The sequence below is a fragment of the Cynara cardunculus genome (genome assembly GCF_001531365.2).
Source record: "Cynara cardunculus var. scolymus isolate 2C chromosome LG 9, CcrdV1, whole genome shotgun sequence".
NCBI classification, from domain to species: Eukaryota; Viridiplantae; Streptophyta; class Magnoliopsida; order Asterales; family Asteraceae; genus Cynara; species Cynara cardunculus.
In genome coordinates this window covers 16,739,412-16,749,251 of record NC_037536.1, presented here as the reverse complement: position 1 = coordinate 16,749,251, position 9,840 = coordinate 16,739,412, and the positions used below count along the sequence as shown (strand labels likewise).

The 9,840-nt window shown below is 37.3% G+C and overlaps 1 protein-coding gene across 2 annotated transcripts in view; it reads right to left on the bottom strand.

Annotated features, from left to right (window-relative positions):
* Positions 1-614: 614 nt before the first annotated feature.
* Positions 615-9,840, bottom strand: part of LOC112518230 (protein PEP-RELATED DEVELOPMENT ARRESTED 1, chloroplastic) — a 10,483-nt gene continuing 1,257 nt past the window's right edge. Inside the window, exons 2-10 of one of the 2 annotated variants that reach the window (XR_003069795.1) lie at positions 6,845-7,000; positions 5,135-5,203; positions 4,881-5,051; positions 3,473-3,616; positions 2,220-2,375; positions 2,063-2,128; positions 1,881-1,940; positions 1,168-1,336; positions 615-934 (exon numbers count right to left, since the gene is read on the bottom strand). Coding sequence is in view for 1 of the 2 variants with exons in the window: in XM_025125851.1 (XP_024981619.1) it covers positions 1,292-1,336; positions 1,881-1,940; positions 2,063-2,128; positions 2,220-2,375; positions 3,473-3,616; positions 4,881-5,051; positions 5,135-5,203; positions 6,845-7,000 (867 nt within the window). In the remaining variant the exon portion in view is untranslated. Of the gene's footprint in view, positions 935-1,067; positions 1,337-1,880; positions 1,941-2,062; positions 2,129-2,219; positions 2,376-3,472; positions 3,617-4,880; positions 5,052-5,134; positions 5,204-6,844; positions 7,001-9,840 lie in introns of those variants that run through there. The other variant, XM_025125851.1, reaches the window with a different exon arrangement.

The following is a 9,840-nucleotide window of genomic DNA, read 5'->3' as shown; positions in this document are numbered from 1 at the left end:
CCAGATCGAAAAGCCCCGAGTCCTAGTAAGCCCAAGCTCAGGGATCAATCCACGCCAACGGCTAAATAAAGCCTCTTTTTTAAGGCTTGTTTAAAGCACAACCTTAAAAATGCCTAATTAGGACCCAATTTTAGTTGAAAACTCGAACCTTGTGCATCTCTAGGAGAGACATCTAGACCACATCAAGGAGACATTTTACATGAATTTTTGTGGGCCAATTAATTAGATTACAAGTTCAATATACCAAAATAACAACGGTTGCTGCTATCTATATGCACATCTATTTATATCAAATCAAGTCAAATCATACACTGAAACTGTAAAAAATATGTCTTGATATTGATGTGTGTAAGAAGGATATTAATAACTAGTTCCACGTTTAGCAAATAATAGATCTGCATTAACCCACCCCATTACAACAAAATGGAAGCTAGAAAGAAAATGGTAGAGACCAAATGGTCTTTGGCCTAGCGGTATCGTAGTCCTTGGCCTCCTAGGAGGTCAGGGGTTCAAACCTCACCATAGGTTAGGATGATGTATGGGTTTATTTGTTTCATTTGTCGTATATAAATATTATATACTTACAAAAATACTGGAGGCAATCATAAGCATAGGTACCACAATGTGACATTGGTGTACATCAAGTTTTACATATTATTTACAGAATAACCAAACCATATCTCAAACACAGTATGTCCCACTCAAAAGCAGAGTCTGATAGGCTATGAAGAATATTCCAAAAATCTAAATATCATCCTCGAAGACAGATTGAATGACAAGGTAAAAAATCTTTATCTAGAATTTCATTTCAGGTTATCCACGACCAAACCTTTAACGACTTGGAATGCACTTGGGACACTCGTTTTGATCTGAGCATTTGCGTCATCGTTAACCCGTCAACTTTGCACCCACGCAAAGTGCGGTTTCGTGTTAGCTGCATATAAAGAACCCGATCAAACATTTTCATAGCTAGTTATGATAAGTTTGGCGGGAGCCTCAACTAATCCTCAAGATAATAGCTAGAAAAATCGTCAGTGAGGAGACTCGAACCAGTGACCTATGGGGAGGAACCATAAGGTGTAGCCTTTATTTACCGGTTGTATAACCGTACACATTTCACAGCTAGTTGCAATAAGTACAAATCAACATACAAGTCTACAACTTTACCATGACCAAACTTGATGTTATCTATACTCTGCAATTCTGCATCTTGCACCTTTTCGTACTCGATCAAACACTGGTAACTTGTGCACGAAAAATGCGTGTGGAGCATATGTTGCCATCGCCAAAGTTAGAATGCTATTTCTTGAAGAATTTGAAGTGTATTCTGGTGAACCTGGACACACAATCAAGAAAATAAACAAGATTAGCAGCCTACTGGGTCAGGTTACAACGATCATCAATGGGTATACCATGTTATGCTGTTCAAATAAAAAACCGAGTCTTTTTGTGATAGTATGTACCAACGCTCGATAACTTGCGTCCAAAACTGCATAGGGGCTAACTAATTTTTGCATCCAAGTTATTTCATTTAAGCTCTATGCCACAGGTCATTTTTCTCGATACAAAAACCAGGCAAAAAGACACGGCGCACTTAGGGCTGTTTGGTTGGTTTTCGATGAAGTCTTGTAGAAATAAAGATGTCTATGTAGATTATACTCTCAGTATAGACTGGGAGGTTTTTGTTTGGAAAGGTATTTTCATGGATGAAAGGAGCGTGTTTTTTTATTGGAAGGGATTTGGAAAAAACTTGGCTTTCTGCATAAAGCTCCACCTAAAAGCTTACTGAATAAGCCATTTTTTATACATTGACTACCAAACAATTATGCTGACCGGATAAGCTGCAAGTCCCATTAAGCTGCTAACCAACAGGCCCTTACCCATTCAAGATGCTGTGCAGTGATGCCGGATATATTTCCATCATATATGCCACCGAGCACCTACATGTTCAACAATATGTATATATTCAATCCAACATTTTAATGCCTGTTGCACATTTCAAGAAATATTCACCCCAGAAATGAAAGAAACATTCTGTGCATTTGAAAGAAGCAAGGAATACCTTGGAGACTGTTTCTAGAAACATGCCAGGGCGCACCGGATGTGGTTTCGACCCAGGAACACTACCCTGGAAATCATTAGAAACAATGTGCCAAGAACATTTATTATCTATGTACCGAATTGAATTATTAAGCAATACCTAAAGTCGAAAACCTCACCCTTCCTGCAATCCCACTTCTAACCTTTCCGCCCCTTTTACTTTCTTCATCTGTAGTGTTGTCGGCACCTTCATCTTTGCCTAGCATTACGTTCTTAATCATCTCACGCACTGCTTTCCCAGGTTTCTCAGCAACAAGTTTCGTTAAGAAGTTGACCTGCATTGACATGAAATTTGCCATAAAATAGTTAATGCAGATTAACTAGTGATGGATGCTCGGACCTTTTAACCAAGTTCCTACTGTCTATAATCATTGAGGGTGCGTTTGGTATCCAAGAGAGGACAATATAGGACAGAACGACAATATAGGACAGAATAACTATTCAGCATTTGGTAAGACAGAACTGGACAGGACAAAACAGATAAAATGACCAATTTACCCAAATGAGTTGTTTATATATTTTGATTAATTTATGTAATTTATTAAATTGTAATAAAATAAGTATTTTCATAACAAAATATATCATTAGAAAGTTTTCGACAAGACTGTTAAGATGACACCAAAACAAAAGGTTGACGTAGCTTCCGTTCTTATTTTATACCTTTTCTATATTATCTTTTTATTACTGATATTTAATAAATTACATAAACTAACCATAATATAGAAGCCGTATAAAATTTATATTTTGAGGACAGTAAAGTGAAAGTTTAAAGAGCATAAAATACAATAATAGAATGAATAAAATGTAAATACGGAGGCATATTTGATGTTTTAGAAGAGATTTAAGTTTTATTTTGAGGTTATATTAGTAAAATATGGGCCCATTCGACCTGTTCCATGGGGGTGGGGGTGGAACACGCCTGTACCACTTTGTTCCAGTCTATTTCACATAAAAGTCCTGCCAAACATGGAACAATGATCACTGTCCTGTTTTGTTTTGTACAGTGTACCAAATGCAACATGAAGAAGCATTTGGTAAGTAGACGAGCGAGAGTGAGGTGTCGAGGGTGAAAAATGTTCAAGAATTAGCGTTTTAATTTGACATGGGTAGTTTAGTAATTTACCAATCTTGTCCAATCTCCCGGATTTCTATTCCACCTATTTTGGTGGGACAAAAGAAGTCTTGTCATGTTCCAGTATAATGTCGCACCAAATGCGGGACAAGTTTTTGTTCTGTGATGTTGTGTCTCGTGAACCAAATGCACCTTGAGTGTTAACTCACCCGTACACGACACATATATTATGTTATTAAAGGTTTTCCATAAAAAAGTTCTCCTGGAGTAAGTTCATATTCTAAAGAATAACAAACGGACCTCTGACCGAGGTAGCGTATTTAAACCGCGGTTGTTTCTTTCATCTAGTAATCCACCTCCCATCATACTCCGAGCTTCTTCTCTAATCAAAACGAGCCTTGCCAGAAGCTTTCTGTCAGGGACAACTGGTCGACTTTCCATGGTCTGCAATGAGAATGCTCGTTTAGACAAGACGGATTATAGTGGTATAATGTGCAGAAGAAGCGAAAATGGCAGTAACATAAGAATGAAGATGATAACACGACAATTAAGCTAAGTTTTAGTCCAGCAAAAAATTGCTTTAGAAATACATGTTTTTGGTTGATGTTGACACTTTGCTCTCAAATCTCAGCAAAAGAAAATAATGAACTATTATGGCTTTGAAATTTGATCTAACAGATAAATGATGAAGAACTAAACGGATATGTATACAAAAAAATATCCTGATCTAGAGATGCATAAAAGGCCCGAGGACCGAATCTAGACAAAGAACAGATCCCTTAGGGACCCGTTACAGGCCCGGTCCAGGCCCTCAGACCTGATTCCTTTATAGATTTCAAATCTATGACCAGATAAGAACTGGTCCTTATTGAAGACCAAATATTGGGCCAGGTCAAAACTGATTTGTGAAGGTCTGGACATCCAGACTTCCTTCCATAAAAGTGAAGTGGACTTTTTTATACATAAAAAGGAAAAAACAAAACCGCGTCCGGCTATGATCAGTTAGACTGTCAGGCCAGATCAGTCCTAGCTTTCAAACCAAGACCGGTTAAGGTCCGGATTTTTTTTCTTAACCATTCCGTGAGGACTGAATCAAGGACCGGTTGGGACCGGTCCTTGTGCATCCCTACCTGATTCCATGCTACTTCAGCAAATTATAAGCAGTTTAAAGTCTTGTAGAAGAAAAGATACTCCAAAATTCAATTTCATCCTATGTGATGGCGAATTATATCTTTCTGGGTACGAGGCCAGTTTAATAAAGTTCTTAACATTCAACCCCTTGATATGCAAGTCTAAGTCAATTATTACACTTCGCAACAAATACCTCAATTTTTTCTTTTGAGCAACTTCTCTACAGAAAATTGCTATACCAGCATTCCTATTTAGCAAGCAAATCTCACATTCTCAATTAAACATTCTTGTATATATTGCAACAGACAGCACCCATTTTTTCTTTTACAAGGATAATAATTCAAAATTCCATATCCTTGATAACTATCTACTCCGATACTCAAGAACTAGAAGTTGGGGCCTCTAGAGTCTAGGATGTTAAAGCAAATCCACACTAAGAGAATTAAAAACAAACATATATGCATGCCAAAACTTAACAAGTTAAAATACAAATTTTATTTGTTTCTTCTATGCTTTGAGATGGGAACATAGATTTTTGAGAAATTGCTTCAAGGATTTAAGATAAGCACAGAATCACCTCCAACAAGTCATCAGCCTGGTTAGCTATGTCATTTAGATTCGCCCCCGGTAGATGGACTTTTGCACCATGCTCACTTTCAAATGCACCGCCGCCTGCTGCCACTCGCCTAAGTAATTCTTGTCTACTTTCTTTCCGTGGGGTTCTACATAGCAGCCCAACAACTTGAACCTACAAATAATTGCAACAAAAAGATATTATATAACTAGATGAGATTAGTGGAAACAGCTGAGGGTAAAACTTGTAGTACTCACATGTGGGGGGCATTTTTTTGTAAGATGGGATAATACCGTCTCCTTGATTACCTCCAATAGAGACTTCCGCTGAAATTATCCGACAAAAATCTTGTTATGACCAATATTTTAACCATCATGCTTTTTAAACATAAAACATAGTTGTTTTGGGCCAGAACTGGTCACATACAAAAATTTGACGAAAACACATATTGGATAAACAGCTCACAAACAAGAATTGGCTATGACAATTGCTGTTGTGATAGAATGTCCACAGGCTTTCCAACCAATAAGCTAGAGCTGATCATTTGCCTGCTTGGGCTAGGAGTTTTCTTGTCCAACGGGTCTAATATGGCAAACCCAAGCCCTTCTTTTACGGGCTTGAAAACTTGTCCATACCCGCCCTACAAAAGGGCCAGGCTTGCCCACGGGCTAACGGGGCCTAAAAATCTTTTTATATTTTTAAGAAAACAAAACTTATATAAAATCACAATTTATGTAAAAATTATTCAAAATACAAAACAATTTTTCCAACTTAAAATTATACATAAACATTAACAATGTACATAATTTAGAAAAAATTTGTTTTGCAAAATACGGAGTACCCATAAAGGAAATGACCAAATGAGATAATAAGGAATTGATCAATTGACGTGATTATGTTTTTTACTTTTTAGATCTTTAAAGAGTGTTATTACCATGAGTCATAATTAAGTGAGAATTGATAAGTATCAAGAATTTTCAAGTTACTTTATATAAGTTATAAAAAAATTAACAGGCTGGGCGAGCCTGTCCAATTTTTTTCCCATCGCCCGTGCCCCCCATTAACGTTAACAAGTCAGTCCAGGCCCTCCCATTTCTTCGAGAATGGTAGTCCAAACCCGCTTTCTAGAGGGCCATCCCGAGCGTGAACAGCTCTACAATAAGCCACACAAAACAGCAGACCCCATGTACACTAATAATGTTTAATTGTAAGGATTCACATATTCATGAAATGAAACACAAAAATGTACAAGAATGTTTAAAGGCACTTCTTTATGAAATATCGATGAGAGTTGATACCACACACTGTCACACTCTATCTCTAATCCGCATGCATTCTGTCTTCAAAGAAAAAAGAAAAAGGAAATGGTAGGTTTGATGGTTGCATAGATAATCAAAGAAGGCGCACAAAGGAAGGCGGAAGCACTAGCTTGAGAATTTGGTCCGAGAAATGAAAAATATAATTTAGTCAAATTTTAGGCCTCAACATTGACTGAGCAGATGTTGCACACAAGACACTAGGACACTCGGGGCTAAATATCAGTAAGGGTCTGTTCATTAGCAGCTTAATGAGTTTAATGAGACTCATAGCTTATTTGGTCAGCCATACATGACTCTTTGGTAGTGGCTTAAAGGTATAGAAAGTGGCTTATCCAGTAAGCTTCTAGGGGGGAGCTTCATGCACAAAGCCAAGTTTTTTCCAAGCATGTGTCTCTCAATTAAAGAACATACTCCTTCCATTTGAAAAAGGATCCTCCCAAAAAGCACTTTTCCAATCTATAAAGACCGATTAATCCACACAGACAACTTCATCCATATTGGACTTAATGGAAAACCAACCAAACAGTCCTTAATACTGTGATCATGGCTATAATAATGGTTGTTTGATTATGGAAGAAAGTTGATTGGTTATGCATGTAACCTGCAATAGATAGTACAAAAATCATATAATAGTATCTGAAAAATAACCTTCTCATCCTCGTCCTTTTCAGCAAGTTGGATCATGTAATCCAGAGCCATCATAAAGCCCGACTCCATCTCATCAACTCGTTTCCCAATAACTCCTTGTGCAGCCAACATTACCGCAAATTCCTCGGATTCTGCATCCATTTGGTCATCTTCCAACTTTTACACAAGTAGAAATTAAAAGGAATAATGAAAGCATTAGTACAACTGTTCAGTAAAATAAACAAATCAAAATGCATCAAACATTCAATCCGTACGTTACTTAACATCCCAACATAACCATACAACTAGGTATAAAAACGAACAAAATAATTGTAAACATAAACATTATTGCTGCTCTAAATTTCTTGACCATCAAACAGTACGATTGCAGAGAGAATTAAGATAGCAATCCTCATTTCTATAAATCATTAAAAAATACACTTTCACTCATTGATGACCATTGTTTCCTTATGCCCTGATAACAAAGATGCAACCATACAACAGTTAACCATCATGCCAGACACACAAGAACCATAAGTTTACGACTCTTCAGATAGCATAATGTTAAACCAGTTAGTCGCACACAAAATTCGTAAATTTCATTCAGCATATTTTGGAAGAGACTGATACAACTAGAAAAGAAATTTGACGACATATTAGGGTTTTGTACATGTGGACGACTTAAGAAACATGCTTTCCACTTTTAGTGCATCAATGATTACACGGCACAAGAGGCTGCTATTTTTCCAGCATTCTCACATCCAAAACTTTTGGAGAAGTAGGGTTGTACCGATCTTCAACGCCATTCCTTCTTTGCTTATTCCTGTGATAATACGACTACACTTCCAGCCATCCTTCAACCATCATGTCACCAAGCTGCTGTCCGAGAGATGTTAGATGAGGCCTCCAATAATGTCATTGCTGGAGTTCAAAATATGGACAGCTAGAAGGCTCATGTCCAACGGAGGTGTGAACACTTGAGGTTGTTTCGTTCTAGTTTTTGAATTATGTGATCCGTCTTTCCATTGTATGTGAATAAACTTGAGGATGAGGTAAGTGACACTCTTTCACCAGCTTTTTGTTCTTATGTCAAGTTATTTATTGTTTGTTCTTTAACGCGATATATTGGTAATCCAAGGATAGCATTTCAATACCCCCTATGATGCCAAATACAAGTAGTTTAGGTGATAGGACAGTTGATTTGAGTATACACAGATTATGCCGAGATATTAGATGTTATGATCCTTCATGTTTCATGCTTTAAATGTAATTGTTACATGATTGAATGTTTGCATTAGATGCCTTATGGTTAGTGGCCTAGAGTGGAATCATCTTTCATATTAATTTCCATCTTTTCAAGTTTCTAGTCGTGTGTTCATATTTTTCTCATTCTTGGTTCAGTGGTTGTATAAAAATCTAACTTATGTTTAATGTGCTAACCTAGTGTAAGTAAAAAAAAATAGCATGTTTAGGTAGTTTTGCATAAAGCATTCCAGTTAGTTGCGAGCAGAGACGGACCTAGAAATTTTTTCAAGTGATGGCGCCATATGACTATAAGAAACAAATATAGGGATATTTTCATAAAATCATCATTGGTGTGTTGGTTAGTTTATTGTTTTTCATATGTGAGGTCCTGAGTTCAAGTCTTCTATTGCAAAAAAATCAGAAACATAATAAATCTGAAATTAAAAGCTAAAAACTAAGAAAATGGCACCAACAAGATTCAAACTCGGGTCTGGGGTGGAAGAAAAACCTTGCAAACTAACTCTACCAAGAGAAACTTAGTTTTAAAATATATACGGTGGCACACAACAAATTGATACTGTGACACTTTCGACGACCCTATAATTTTGTACAATATGACGGAGGAACAAAGCGGTGGTCCGTGCCACCACATAAACCAACCTGGGTCCGTCCCTGGTTACGAGTTCCGTCATTTATGAAGCACTTAAGCATTGCACTTCACATCCTTGTACCTTAGCAAATCTCTTTACACTTGCTGCACCTTCAGAATAGCCCTTGTCATGGTTATCTCGAGACCATTTCCAGGCTTAATTAACGGTTTTCCAAGGCAATTCCCTATGACTGTCATGCAGCTGTTCCATATCAGTATATGTTCGTTGCTTGGATGTTGACTCTGTGCCAAAAGTATTGGGTTAGAATGCCACCATTTAGCCAGTAGTTTCGAGGTGTTTTCAGGCCCACTTCCCTACCCGTGATGGGAGCTATGTGCTGCTGTCCACAGCAGTATTTTTTGTCCGTTTCTACCATTAAACAGCAGCATTCAAGTGCTCATTTGTGCCAGTGCGTATCCCCATACTTCTGCATTCATCATAGGCTTTGTTTTGCATGAGTTTAGGGCCATGGAATTTGCACACATAAACTGGATTTGTGTTGTAGTGTGAGTCGTAATTTGAGTTTGCTTTCGTGTTTTTAAGCACTTTACATCATCTTATATTAACTGCATATACTGCTACCACCGACCCCCTAAGACGAACGATCCTACTTACCCTACACTAGTAAGTTGGGTATTAAACTTTAAAGCGAACGACAACGCCCGACTACCCCCTCCATACAAAAACAAAACACCATTTCTAATTCTTGAGATCCAAACAAACTTGCTGAAAGAAAGAAGATGGGAAGAAATGATTTTTCTAGGACCACAAATCAATGGCTAAATTAAGCTACATATGAAATTCTCAAACGGGAAAAAAGATGCATTGCAGGTTTAGTTACATTAAACTACATGAATTCTTCAAGAGTTATAACTAAACTATGGGTCTAAGGCTATGTTTGGCAGAATGGCTGATAAGCTAGCTGGGGGGATAAAAAGTTAGCTGATAATCATTAATAATAATATTAAAATAATCCGATTTCTTTTCATTTATTTGTATTTTCTTTTATATTCCATTTTTCATTTCCTCCTACATTACATGACTTTCTAGATTCCCCCTAAGTGATGTGTGCAGTCCAAAGTTGATGCTGCAGAACTCATTTGGTTCCTCCTATCGACTTGG